Raw genomic sequence first — 14039 nt, forward strand, 5'->3', positions numbered from 1 at the left:
TAGCCCAGAGTTGCATTTGTTCCCAAATCTGTCTGGAAACAATTTATGTCAGCAATATTTTTTCACTTAATTATTCAATTTAATTAAATATTAAATAAAATTACTTTGCAATTTGGAAAAGGAATTTGAGAAAAGAATTTTTAAATTATCATTTTAAAACAAAGTAACCTCATTTGCTCACCTTAAACATGACATTAATTTCTTCCCCCATTGGATCAGCATTCACCATTGTCACTTTTAGGGGCACAGCATTAGAACTAAAGAAGGAACAGGACTACAAATACAACATGTTTAAGCATTAGAAAGATAACACTGGAATAAAAATGGGTTTAAGGTTTTTGTCCTAGGCATTTCTCCCTTCACTTGTTCCTCTGAATTAAGGCAAATGAAATAACACATGTGAACTGCTTTTTAGATCACCTAGCAGACAAGAGGTATTTAAAAAAAAAACTTTTTGAGGGGCGCCTGGGTGGCTCAGTCGGTTGGGCGTCCGACTTCGGCTCAGGTCATGATCTCGCGGTCTGTGGGTTCGAGCCCCGCGTCGGGCTCTGTGCTGACTGCTCAGAGCCTGGAGCCTGTTTCAGATTCTGTGTCTCCCTCTCTCTCTGACCCTCCCCCATTCATGCTCTGTCTCTCTCTGTCTCAAAAATAAATAAACGTAAAAAAAAAAAAAAAAAAACTTTTTGAAACTGACTTAAACATAGCATATATAAGTAAAATATTACCTACTACTCTCTAAACAGAGAAGCAAAACCTTGAAAGCTTGAGACAAAAATTATTAAAATTTTGACCTTTAGAAGTGTCATAATTCCTCAACAGAGCATAAAATTTTGTATACTCTTACCCTTTCCTCAATCAGTATGATCTAGAATGAGACCTCTACTTCTCCTTTTATGGTGCTCTTATAATTAATAATTAGCCATGCAATCAAATAGTGACACTAAACTTTAAAATTTCATTAGCAAAGAGCAAACCTTATTTTAAAATGAAACTGGTTAAAAAAACTAATTTAAGACAGACCAATTAGGGGCGCCTGTGTGGCTCAGTCAGTTAAGCATCTGACTTTGGCTCAGGTCATGATCTCACAGTTCATGAGTTTGAGCCCCACATCAGGCTCTGTGCTGAGAGCACAGAGCTTCTAAGGTGCTCTGTCTTCTAACGCTCTGTCTTCCTCTCTCTCTGCCCCTCCCCAGCTTGTGCTCTGTCTCTGTCTCTCTCTCTCAAAAATAAACATACATTTAAAAAAAAAAAAAAAAAAAAAGACAGACCAATTAAGGGAAACAACAAACAAAACCCAAGGAGAAAATGTGACCCATCCCTAACATGACCCTCGTCAATGACATACGACTCAGGCACCCATGGTTAAATTTCAGTAAAGAGTAGCCATGTATCAACTTAAGAAATCAAATCCAAGACTCCTTTATGGATACTTAAACCCTAGCCTTTCAAAACCACAGACATTAATTGGTTGCCTTTGCTGAATTCGCTGCTTTTGCTCAATTCTGATGATTACTCAACTACTTTCTGATGGCTCTAAAAAGTTTTATAAACCTGGGAAGAGTCTATCTGACCATTCACATGGGAGGAAAAGAAAATGCCTATTTGTGACTGAATTACAACATATGCTTCCAAGGTACCATAGTAAAGAATAATTTGAGATGGGGGTGCCTGGGTGACTTAGTCGGTTGAACACCTGACTTCGGCTCAGGTCATGATTTTGTGGTTCTTGAGTTAGAGCCCCATGTCAGGCTCTGTGCTGACAGCTCAGAGCCTGGAACCTGCTTCAGATTCCCTCTCTCTCTGCCCCTCCCCAGCTCATGCTCTGTCTCTCTCAAAAATGGATAAATGTTAAGAAAATTTTTTAAAAATTTTGAGAGAGTAAATAATTTTATATTGTTTTTTTCTTTTAGGAATGGTGATTAAGTAAACATTACTGATATAAAGATGGATCTTATAAACAGACATCCATAAATACCTATATAACCAACCTATGCAGGTTTTATCCTCATTTGCTTTAAGCATATCTGCCCATCTGCTTTCTTCCTACAAATTATTTTGAAATACAATATGAACTTATAAGCATTTTATGTGTCACCTTAATATTTAATTCTTTTGCAACAAGACTTGGTTTGAGAGGAAGACGGCATTTATTTCTTAAGAAAAAGGACTGTACTCGTTCCATACTCCTTTGGAGGACAACCTAGGAAAAGAGAATGATACTATTAGTACATAAAGAAAATGAAGATCAGGGGCGCCTGGGTGGTTCAGTCGGTTGAGTGTCCGACTTCAGCTCAGGTCACGATCTCACGGTTTGTGAGTTCGAGCCCCACGTTAGGCTCTGGGCTGATGGCTCAGAGCCTGGAGCCTGCTTCCGATTCTGTGTCTCCCTCTCTCTCTGCCCCTCCCCCATTCATGCTCTGTCTCTCTCTGTCTCAAAAATAAACATTAAAAAAAAATTAAAAAAAAAAAAAGAAAATGAAGATCTATTTTTAAGACGAAAATATTATGATGTATCCTGGACCCACTCAATTTTTAAAATGTCCAACTGTCAAATGGTCAAAAAGAAGTTCCCAAAGAATTAATTTATTATGTACCCATAAAAAAACATGAAGTGTAACTATATGTCTTGACACAAATTCTCCAAGTAAAAACAAAAAACAAAAAACAAAAAACAAAAAAACAAAAACCAAAAAAAAGTAAAATTACCCAAAGAAATTAAAGATCTAAATGAACAAAAAGACATCTTGTGTTCATGAAGTGGAAGACAATATTAAGACTACAGTGTTTTCCAAATTAATCTATAGACTCAACACAATTCTTATCAAAATTCCAACTTCCTTTTTGCAGAAATGTACAAGATGGTACTAAAACTCACACAGAATTGCAAGGGACTTCTGAATAGCATCCCCCCCCAAAACAAACAAACAAACAAACAAACACCCTTGGAAAAGAACAAAGTTGGAGGACTCATATTTCCTATTTCCTAATTTCAAAACTTACTACAAAGCTACAGTAGTTAAAACAGTATGGCATAAGGATAATCTCATAGATCAATGGAATATAATTCAGAGTCCAGAAATAAACCTGTATGTCTATGGTCAACTGATTTTCAACAAGAATGCTGAGATCATTCGTGGGAGAGAATGGTCTCTTCAACAAATGATGCTGGGAAGTTTCGAAGATACTGCCCAAGGGAAAAAGCAGTTCCAGGAAAGGGGGGAAAGTGGGGAAAGTGGGGAGCAGCCTCTGGGAGTGACAGTTCTGACAAGAAGTCTCAGGGTCCCAAAGATGGTGGCAACTCAGTAAAGGTCAGACACATTCTGTGTGAAAAACATGGGAAAATCATGGAAACCTTAAAGTCTGGAATGAGACTCAATGAAGTGGTCACAGAGTATAGTGAAGATAAAGACAGGCAAGGGGGTGACTTGGGTTGGATGACCAGAGGTTCCATGGTGGGAACATTGTTAAGACGTAGCATTTGCCTTGCCTGTAAATGGGCTGAATAAGCCTGTGTTTACAAACCCTCCAGTGAAGATAATATATTATTATGGTTGAAGGGAGAAAATAAAACTATATGAAAGACTGGGGGGAAAAAAGCCCAAACAAGCAGTGCTAGGAAAACTGGATAACCATATGTAAAAGAATGAGTTATCTCAAAGCATATTAAAAAATACTTAAAATGGATCAAAGATTTACATATGAGCAAAACTATACAACTCTTAGAAGAAAACATAGGTGTGTATCTTTGTGACCTTAGATTTGGTAACAAATTCTTAGATATCAAATGCACAAGCAACAAAAATAAACTTCATAAAATTATTAACTTTTGTGCAAAAGACACCATCAAGGAAATAAAAAGATAATTCAAGGAACAGGAGAAAATATTTACAAACAGTATCTCCAATAAGGGTCTAATATCCCAAATGTTTAAGGAACAACTCAAAAACAAAAAGACAAACCAATTAATTAAAAGGGGGGAGGGGTGCCTGGGTGGCTCAGTCAGTTAAGCAACCGGCTCTTGATTTCAGCTCACATCATGAGCTGATTTCATGGTTCCAGGTTCATGAGATCAAGCCTCATGTCAGGCTCTGCACTGACAGCATAAAGCCTGCTTGGAATTCGCTCTCTCACTCTCTCTCTGCCCCTCCCCCACTCTCATGCACACTCTAAGTAAATAAATACATATACACACACAAAACTCTTCGGGCAGAAATTTCTCCCAAGAAGATATACAAATGGCAAACAAACACATAAAAATGTGCTCAAAATCATTAATCAGGGAAATGCAAGTCAAACCACAATGTGATACTACTTCACACCCACTAAGATGACTATAATTTTTTTAAAAAGGCAGAAAATAACAAACGGTGAAGATGTGGAGAACTTGGAATCCTCATACAATGCTAGTAGGAATATAAAATGATGAAGCTGCTTCAGATAAAAGTTTGTTGGTTCCTCACAAAGTTAAACACAGAATTGCTTTATGACTCAGTGATTCCACTCCTAGGTAAACTGAAAAGAGGTGTTCAAATAAAAACATACACAAGCATTCATAGCAGCATTATTCATGATAGCCAAATAGTGGAAACAAGCCAAATGTCCATCAACTGATGAATGGATAAACAAAATGTGGTTATTATTCACACAATGGAACATTATTTAGCTATAAAAAGGAGTGAAGTACTCATATATGCTAGAATATAGATGAACCTTGAAAATATTAGGTAGTGGCGGCTGGGTGGCTCAGCTGGTTAAGCTTCCGACTCTTGGTTTCAGTTCAGGTTATGATATCATTGATCAAGCCCCATGTTGGGCTCTATGCTGGCAGCACAGAGCCTGGAGCCTGCTCTCTCTGCCCCTCCCTTACTCACACTCTCTCTCATTAATAAATAGACATTTTAAAAATTGGGGGGAGTGGAAAAGAAAAAAAATAGGCAAATTGAAAGAAACTGGACCCAAAGGCCACATATTGTGTAATTCCACTTAAATGAAATGTCCAGAATAGGTAAATCCATAGAGAGAGAAAGCAGATTAATGCTTACCAGGGCTTGGGAGGAGGAGGGAATGAGAACTGAGAGGTTAGTGGGTATAGGCTTTCTTTCTGGTATGATGAAAATGTTCTGGAATTAGTGGTGGTGGTTGTATAACACTGTGAATGTACTAAAACCTAATGATTTAAAATGAGTGTTATGTGAATTTTTTTTAATTTTTTTTTTTTAACTTTTTTTATTATTTATTTTTGAGACAGAGAGAGACACAGCATGAACGGGGGAGGGGCAGAGAGAGAGGGAGACACAGAATCGGAAGCAGGCTTCAGGCTCTGAGCCATCAGCCCAGAGCCCGACGCGGGGCTCGAACTCGTGGACCGCGAGATCGTGACCTGAGCTGAAGTCGGAGGCTTAACCGACTGAGCCACCCAGGCGCCCCAAGTGTTATGTGAATTTTACCTCAATAACAGTATGTGTGTGTGTTTCTATAAAAAATTTTTTAAAAAACAAAAAAACTCCAAACATTTATACATGTACTTGTATGTATATATGTGTAAAGTCATATAAAAGACCAGAAGGGACATAAAGCAAACTATGAATAATAGATACCTAACAGAAAATGAAACTGGAAATTTTTTAATTTTTAAATTAAATTAATTTAAAATTTTAATTAGAAATTTTTTATTCTATGAGCTTCTTTATTATTTGGATTTTTTAAACATCAGCATCAACTCATACTTGCATTACTTTTTTTAATGTTTGTTTACTTTTGAGATAGAGACAGAGAGAGAGAAAGCAAGTGGGAAAGGGGCAGAGAGAGAGGGAGAGAATCCCAAGCAGGCTCCATGCTGACATCACAGAGCCCGACAGGGGGCTCAATCTCACAAACTACTAGATCATGACCTGAGACAAAATGAAGAGTCAGACTCTTAACCAACTGAGCCGCCCAGGCGCCCCTGATTTTTCTTCTTTTTGGGGGGCTGAGTAATATTCTATGGTAAATATATATACCACATCTTCTTTATCCATTCATCAGTCAATGAACATTTAGGCTCTCTCCATAGTTTGGCTATTGTTGATAATGCTGCTATAAACATTGGGGTGCATGTACCCCTTTGAATCTGTATTTTGGTATCCTCTAGGTAAATACATAATAGTGCAATTGCTAGATTATAGGGTAGTTCCATTTTTAGTTTTTTGAGGAACCTTCATACTCATCTCCAGAGTGGCTGCAGCAGGTTGCATTCCCACCAGCAATGACATGGATGGAGCTAGAATGTATTATGCTAAGCAAATTAAGTCAATCAGAGAAAGAAAAATACCATATGATTTCACTCATATGTGGATTTTAAGAAACAAAACAGATGATCATATGGGAAGGGCAGTGAAGGGAAGAGAGGGAAACAAACCACAAGAGACTCTTAATGACAGAGAACAAACTGAGGGTTGATGGAGGAGGGAGATTGGCTAGGTAGGTGATTGGGTACCAAGGAGGGCACTTGTTGTGATAAGCACTGGGTATTGTATCAAAGTGATGAATTACTGAATTCTACTCCTGAAATAAATATTGCACTATATGTTACTAAAATTTAACTAAAAAAAATAATAAATTTTTAAAAATCATTGATTTTCTGAGTTAGACTGCAAAAATCTTTCCCTGTGGTTTTAAACAACCTTTGAATTATCTGTTCAAAACAGCATAGGTGTAACTAGATTCCACTGGATGTCTACTGATAAAGAGTAACAATTCGTCAGCAGTGTAAAGATCCTTTAACATCAAAATATTTATATTCCCACTTATGGGTACATACCTGTCTGGCTGATCCACTAGCCTGCCTTACTTTTTCTGCTACTCCTCCTAAAAGCTGTACAAGTTTTGTCTGCTTCAAAAGTTCTTCTCTGAGTCCTTTTCCTCCTATTGAGAGGAGAGCACCCAAAACATGTTCATATCGGGCACCAAACTGTGCATCATGCAGGGCATCCTTGAGAAGCCTAATACAGCAAAATATTTATGTCAGCCACTTCTGAAAACTGGATAAGTGCTTCTGAAAAATCAACTTAGGTTCATTTTTTGGTATCCAGAATTTGTTTTAAGCTATATAAACAAGTAAAAACTTATTCATTATCATGGAGTTCTAACATGCCAAATATCTTTGCAATAAAGAGTCTTGTTATTTTTGGTTTTATTTCTAAGGACATAAGATTTAGCTTTGTAATGCCTTCAATAAAACATCTGGTATGGACAATAAGTAGTCTGAGCATACCATTTAGACTTTCAAAGTATATCATCTTTACAAATACTAAGAATGGAAATAAATTACTTAAAAAATTTTAAATCTTACCAATATAAATTGTGTGCTATCTGTATATTTCCCAATGCCCTGGACAGAAGGAAGCGCACTAATGAACTGTTCAAGTAAATTTCGTATTTCAAAGCCTATGCATGAAAGAAAGTAAGAATTACTAGTTGTCAAACCCATACTCCATTATCAGGATAAAATCATCAAAGGAGAAACTATAAAAAGCAAGTATTACTCTTGTTGATTTAAGGTAACACTGGAAAATGAAAAAGTGAATTAACTTAGGCTAAATTAATGAAATCAAGCAGAAAAGTATAGATTTGGGAACAATAATTCATTACCTATATTTAAATGGCTAGGAAAGAAAAATTAAAGAAAAGCTCAAGCCTGGTTTGTTTGAGAATCTAAAAATCTGAGAATTAAAAATCCAGGTACATATAATATTCAAGTGGGGCAGCTAACAATAGTGGGAAAAAAATTCATACTATATCCAAATGTAATGTACTTCAACCTTCCCACAAAAGTACTTTTAATCAAAACAGAAGGGGGATGCTTTAGCAAGTTCCCTACTCATAAAAAAATGGGTGGAGTAAGGTGGGCAGGCAACCTAGTGAAAAAAAAAAAAAAAAAACTCACCTGCACAAACTGTGGGAGAAGATCAGTAAGCTCATCATCACTTATGGCCTCAATCCAGGTCACAGCTATGGACCTCACTTCCTGATCAGCAAATCTAGACAAATCAAGATTTGATGAAAATCTATATTTCCTGAAACACAATCTTAATCTATACCTGACAAAGAATACTCAAATAGCTCTTTATTCAAAAGCAATTTGTTTCAGCAGCCTTTCCTGTTCATAGATTCTGTACACGTGCTGTAATAAAACCATCTTTTTTGCACCCAAAAAAAAACCCAAAAAACAATGTGTTTCTTCTTTTTTATTTTAGGAAGAAAATCTTACTGTACTATAAAAATTCAAATTCAGGACTGTTCACAAACCTTACCCTTATGAAAATTTTGACCCACATCATAAAAAATATAACAGATTATTAAAAATTTACAACTCTCTCTTTAGTTTTAAATGATGACATCTTTTTTATTTTTTTAAAGTAAACTCTACACCCAATGTGGGGCTCAAACTCACGACCTCTGAGATCAAGGGTACCATGTTCTACCAACTGAGCCAACCAAGCACCCCGTGACATCTCTTTTTAAGAACCTCAACACAGAAAATATGTTTGCAAAAATACACATTTACACATTTATATTGAATTGCTTTCATGTCTTACAACTTAATACACCTTACTGGAAAAACTGACAACAATAGAACAAGTACATTCAGTCATGGTTAACTTACTTTGAATCAAGTAGTTCCAATGCAGTCAGTGGGTTCAATGGAGGCCACTGCTGAAGCAGTGAGTAAGTTTTGGCAAGATTAACCCATTTCCAGTTTGGGGCACTTGCTAGTACTTTAGGAAGACAATTTGGGTGTTTGAGGCAATAATAACGTTTCTCCCACAAAAAGGCTTTATCTTCTTTAGAAAGTCTGCATATATAATAGAATTAAATTACTTCTCAATATCATAATGATGGTTATAATTTCAATGATTAAAAATACAAAGGAGAAATTTATTCATTTTAGGACAGCCACTTCTTGGTAGAATCATTAATACTAACTTGGAATAGAAAAATGCAATGTACAGCAAACACCACTAATTTACCCTAATTTGGGGGATAGAAATAAATCATTGTGCCTTGATAAAAGAGTCTTAGTTATGAGAATGAAGGATAATTCAGTACAATAAAAATATTATTGGGCTCTAACCAGATGCCAACGACTAGAAATCAGAATTGAATAAGCAGAAACCATGCTAAGAGAAAGCAAGGATTTCATCCATTTTATACAACTAAAATCAAATGTCATGCAAAAAAAAAAAAATGCTATTTTAGAAGATAATTTTAGAAGATGATTATTCAGTTCAAATGAGGAATATTAAAAATAAGAAGTACTTGTTTTGGAGACTTAGTCTCAAAAACAAATGTTTATGTGACAAAATATTTCACTACTTTACCACCCATCCATCTACTTTTGTGTATACATTTACTGATGTATTCATTTTGTGTGGAGTACTGAAAAAAATTCAAATATTGCAAAAAGGTACACAGTGAAGTCTCTCCTTCCAGCTCTCCTCCAGTGGCAACTAATAAGCGTGCACATCTTCCAGGGATAGTCTATTTGTATAGAAGCATATACAGAGGTATATATGCTTTTTTTTCTTTATGTAAGTGGTAACACACGATATACACTACTCTGCTCCTTGCTTTCTTCATTTAACATATCTTACATATGATTACATATAGCTATAAGTTCATTCTTAATAGTTACACAGTACTCTATTGGATAAATATACCATAATTAAACCTCTATTGATGGACATTCCCTGTCACTCTCACAATAATCCAAATAAATACTGTAATGAATATTCTTGAGTCCAAACGCAAACATAAAAAGTTTTCTCTAAGGTATATAATTAACTGGAAGCGTAGCTGATACGTTACAAACTACATACATTGTAACCTTTTATAGATTTTGCCAAAGTGCTCTCCAAAAGCCGTTTAGCCAACAGTATAATTCCCGTTTTTTGATATCCTCACTAACGCTTATATAGTGAGACATTTTTTCAACCAAGTGATGTGTATAAAATGTTATCTTGTATTAATTTTCATTTCCTTCATTACTGAGAGGTAAAACATCTTTTTAGATATTTAAAAGGCATTGTTATTTCTTTTCCAAAAAATTATCTACTCATATTCTTTGTCTACTACTAAGTTATTGGTTTTCTACTGAAAAGGTTCTTCATATATATTTTTTAGGGTTCTTTATATATTTAAAAAATTAATCTACTGATATTTATGGTAAATTTAGTTCTCAATGTTGTTTGCCTTTTGATCATGTGTAAACTTGACTTGAACACATTTCTAAAGTCTTATGTAGTCATACAGTCTTTTTATGTAATTAAAAACAAACAAAAAACTTCCCATGCCAAGAACATTACTAAATCATGAAATAAATCAGGGCATTTAATAAATATTAATTTGAAATTTACTATTAGAAATACCCAGGCAAAACAAAAATCAAACGAGCATACCCAAGTGATGAGTCTCTATGAAGAATATCAGAAAGTTTCCCTTTTGTATCATTCTCCAATGTTTCTAAGTTGTGTTGCTGTATAAGGCTTCTGTCAACTTGAGGAGTAGTATAAATGACATCAAATGTAGGAGAAGGAAAATCAACCTTAAAAATTTAACAGAAGTTGATGAGATTGAAGCTAAATAATCCACATATCTCCCACATTAATTTGTCTTTGAAAAAACTGATTTTTCTTAGCCATCAGGGTGATTATTACATTGAATATTGAATTAATGCTTTTGTCCTTTTGTTGAAAGTGATTGCCATCGTTGGTAATTCTCAAAAGCACATATATTGCTTGGGATGGGTACACTTTTTACTGTTTCTCAGAAATAGGAAATGGTTTATTAACATTTAAATAGAAGATAAGCCATAAGATCAAACAAGATCAATTATGCTACTTTAGTAACAATCCAAATAATGGCACACATAAACATCTTAATAATAAATTTAAATTTAAATCTCTCCATGTATCAAGAAGTACCATTACCTGTAACACTATTCTTTCCATCACATACCCTTTTTTGGGTATTGTTCCAGGAATAGGATTTGTATGTGACGAAGTCCAAAGATATAGAAGCTTAGTTCCACATGTTAAAAACCTTCATGAATATAAACAGAAGAATACCGTAGTTTTCATTTAAAAACTTCAAAACTCACATCACACGGTAATGAATTTTAAATGCTGGTATCTAAACACCAAGCATACATTCGGTAAAAAGAGTATCATCTTTAAGAACATATCAGAATCACTCTCCACAGTGTATGAATACTGTAGGTAGGTAAATGTACTGCGTGGGGGTTGGAACAAAGGGAGAGGAGAATGAAAGAATGTATCTTGGGAGGAATGGGTTTGTGGATAGAACACAAAATGGTAGACTCAAAGTCATCTGCCCCCAAAACAGCTATTATAAATAGAAAGGTGAAGGATAGTCTTTGAAGATCATCTACAATGGAATACATCTCAAGATATCAGTTTGGATTACAGAACGGCTCCCTGACTTTTGCCATAAGAACAAAACCACATGCCAATAAAAAGCAGGGGCGGGGGGGGGGGGGGGGGGAGGATGTTCAGCTCAGGTCATGAACTCATGGTTTCAAGCCCCATAGGGGGCTCCATGCTGACAGTGCAGAGCCTACTTGGGATTTTCTGTATCCTTCTCTCTGCCCCTCCCCCATTCACGCTGTCTCTGTCTCTGTCTCTCTCTCTGAAAATAAATAAATAAATAAATAAATAAATAAATAAATAAATAAATAAATAAGCGAGCTTTTTAAAAAGAGGGGGGGCACCTGGGTGGCTCAGTCTGTTGAGCATCTGAATCTTGATTTTGGCTCAGGTCACAATCCCTGCATCGGGCTCTGTGCTGAGCACGGAGCCTGCTTAGGATCCTCTCTCTTTCTCCCTCTCCTTCCCTCTGTCCCTCCTCCCCACTTTGAGCTTTCTAAAATAAAACAAAAAACAAACAAACAAACAAACAAAAATACATGGCAAGAAAACCAATACCTACCTCATAGCAAAGCCACTAAATGTTTTAGATGAGAAGTTGTATCTGTGCCAGGGGCCAGATGGCAAATATTTGGGGCCTTTTGGGTCAATCTGTTGCAGAGACTCAACTCTGCTGTTACAGTGCAAAAGTAGCCCTGAACAATACATAAATAAATGTGTGCTGTGTTCTAACAAAACTATATTTACAAAAAATAGGCAGTGTGCTGCAATATGCTGACCCTTGCCCTAGACTATAATTTATGGCCTACTTTTTGAGAGATAGAGAAAAAGCTCCTGTGTGAGCAGGGGAGGGGCAGAGAGAGAGAAAAAGAGAGAATTCCCAAGCAGGCTCCATGCTCTGTGTAGAGCCCGACACAGGGCTCAATCCCACAACCCTGGGATCATGACCTGAGCCAAAATCAAGAGTCGGACACTCAACTTAACTGACTGAGCCACTCAGGTGTTCCACCACTTTACAGCTCACTTAAATTAAAAACAGTTACCAACAAGACAATAATATATGTTTACATAGACGAAATTTCTGAAACATAACATGAGATATATTAAAGCAGATATATAAAATAAACTTCAAACTTTATTCATTTTATCCAAACAGCAAGTCTCTTTTCCAAAACTGGACTCCAGTTTTCTCTTATAGATTAAAACCCTTTTAATCTCTGACACATTACATTTTATATTCTTCAGATCTACCCCTCACCCTTAACTAGATTATTTTAAGGCAAATTCTGATCCTATTATTTCATCTGTAAATACTTTTATATATCTCTAAACAATAAACACTTTTATTTTAAAATAAGTAAACACCATTATCACCCCTAAAATAATTAACAATAATTACTTAAAATCATTGCTATCTAGTCAGTATTCAAATTTCCCTGATTGTCTCACAAGCTATTTTTTTTACAGTTGGTGGTTTGAATAAGGATCCAAACAAGATACAACATTTGCATTTCACTGATGTCTTTTAAAAAAAATTTTTTTATGTTTATTTCTGAGAGACAGGGACAGTGTGAACGGGGGAGGGGCAGGAGAGGAGAGAGCGAATCCCAAGCAGAATCGCAAGCAGGCTCCCCTCTGTCAGCACAAAGCAGAATCAGGGCTCGAACCCACAAAACTGCGATATCATGACCTGAGCCAAAACCAAAAGTCAGACACTTAACCAACTGAGCCACCCAGGCACCCACTGTTGATGTCTTTCTAGGTATATTTTAATTTAAGGGTCTAACTCAGGCCTGTCACCTGGTTTTGTAAATAAACTTTTATCAGAACAAAGCCACACTCATTCATTAACGTACTGTCTCTTGCTGCTTTTGCTTTTGTGACGGAGATTACAGTTAACCCGTGAATAACACCCTTGAACTGTGCAGGTCCACTTATACATGGATTTTTTCAATAAATACAGTACTTGGACACATGGGTGGCTCAGTTGATTGAGCGTCCAACTCTTGATTTTGGCTCAGGTCATGATCTCACGGTTCAGTTTGTGAGATTGAGCCCCGCATCGGACTCATAGTCAGTACTGAGCCTGCTTAGGAGTCTTTCTCTCCCTCTGCTCCTCCCCTGCTCGAGCTTTCTTTCTCTCTCAAAATAAACTTAAAAAAAGTGTTCTTTTTAATACAGTACTATAAATGTATTTTCTCTCCCTTATGATTTTCTTTTCTCTTTTAACTCACTATGTAACATATATTGATATACAAATTATGTGTTAGTGGACTATTTGTTATCAATAAGACTTCTGGTCAACAGCAGGCTACTAGTTTAGTTTTTGGGAAGTCAAAGTTACATGCAGGTTTTTGACCTCATGGGGAGGGGGAAGGCACTGCTAACCTCCACAATGTTCAAGCGTCAACTGTATTATAATCTGCAAAGCCTAAACTACTTCCATCTGGTCCTCTTTACAGAAAAAGTCTGCTAACTCTTATTTTAAACTATACATTCTTTTGTTTATCCTCTGCCATTTGTTGAAGAAACCAGGTCTTTTGTTCTAAGAATTTTCTATATCCTGGATTTTACTGATTGTATTCCTCTGGTGTCATTTAGGATGTCCCTTTATCT

The 14039-nt window shown here is 36.0% G+C and overlaps 1 protein-coding gene and 1 pseudogene across 1 annotated transcript in view; one reads left to right on the forward strand and one right to left on the reverse strand.

Annotated features, from left to right (window-relative positions):
- Positions 1 to 14039, reverse strand: part of PIK3C2A (phosphatidylinositol-4-phosphate 3-kinase catalytic subunit type 2 alpha) — a 116095-nt gene that overhangs the window by 19001 nt on the left and 83055 nt on the right. The window contains exons 14-21 of the mRNA XM_007083252.3: positions 10968 to 11079; positions 10437 to 10582; positions 8645 to 8833; positions 7925 to 8018; positions 7331 to 7425; positions 6800 to 6980; positions 2096 to 2200; positions 182 to 274 (exon numbers count right to left, since the gene is read on the reverse strand). Of these exons, the coding sequence (XP_007083314.1) occupies positions 182 to 274; positions 2096 to 2200; positions 6800 to 6980; positions 7331 to 7425; positions 7925 to 8018; positions 8645 to 8833; positions 10437 to 10582; positions 10968 to 11079 (1015 nt within the window). The remainder of the gene's footprint in view (positions 1 to 181; positions 275 to 2095; positions 2201 to 6799; positions 6981 to 7330; positions 7426 to 7924; positions 8019 to 8644; positions 8834 to 10436; positions 10583 to 10967; positions 11080 to 14039) is intronic.
- LOC122231255 lies at positions 3144 to 3568 on the forward strand (annotated as a pseudogene).

This window comes from Panthera tigris, chromosome D1, assembly GCF_018350195.1.
Source record: "Panthera tigris isolate Pti1 chromosome D1, P.tigris_Pti1_mat1.1, whole genome shotgun sequence".
NCBI classification, from domain to species: domain Eukaryota; kingdom Metazoa; phylum Chordata; class Mammalia; order Carnivora; family Felidae; genus Panthera; species Panthera tigris.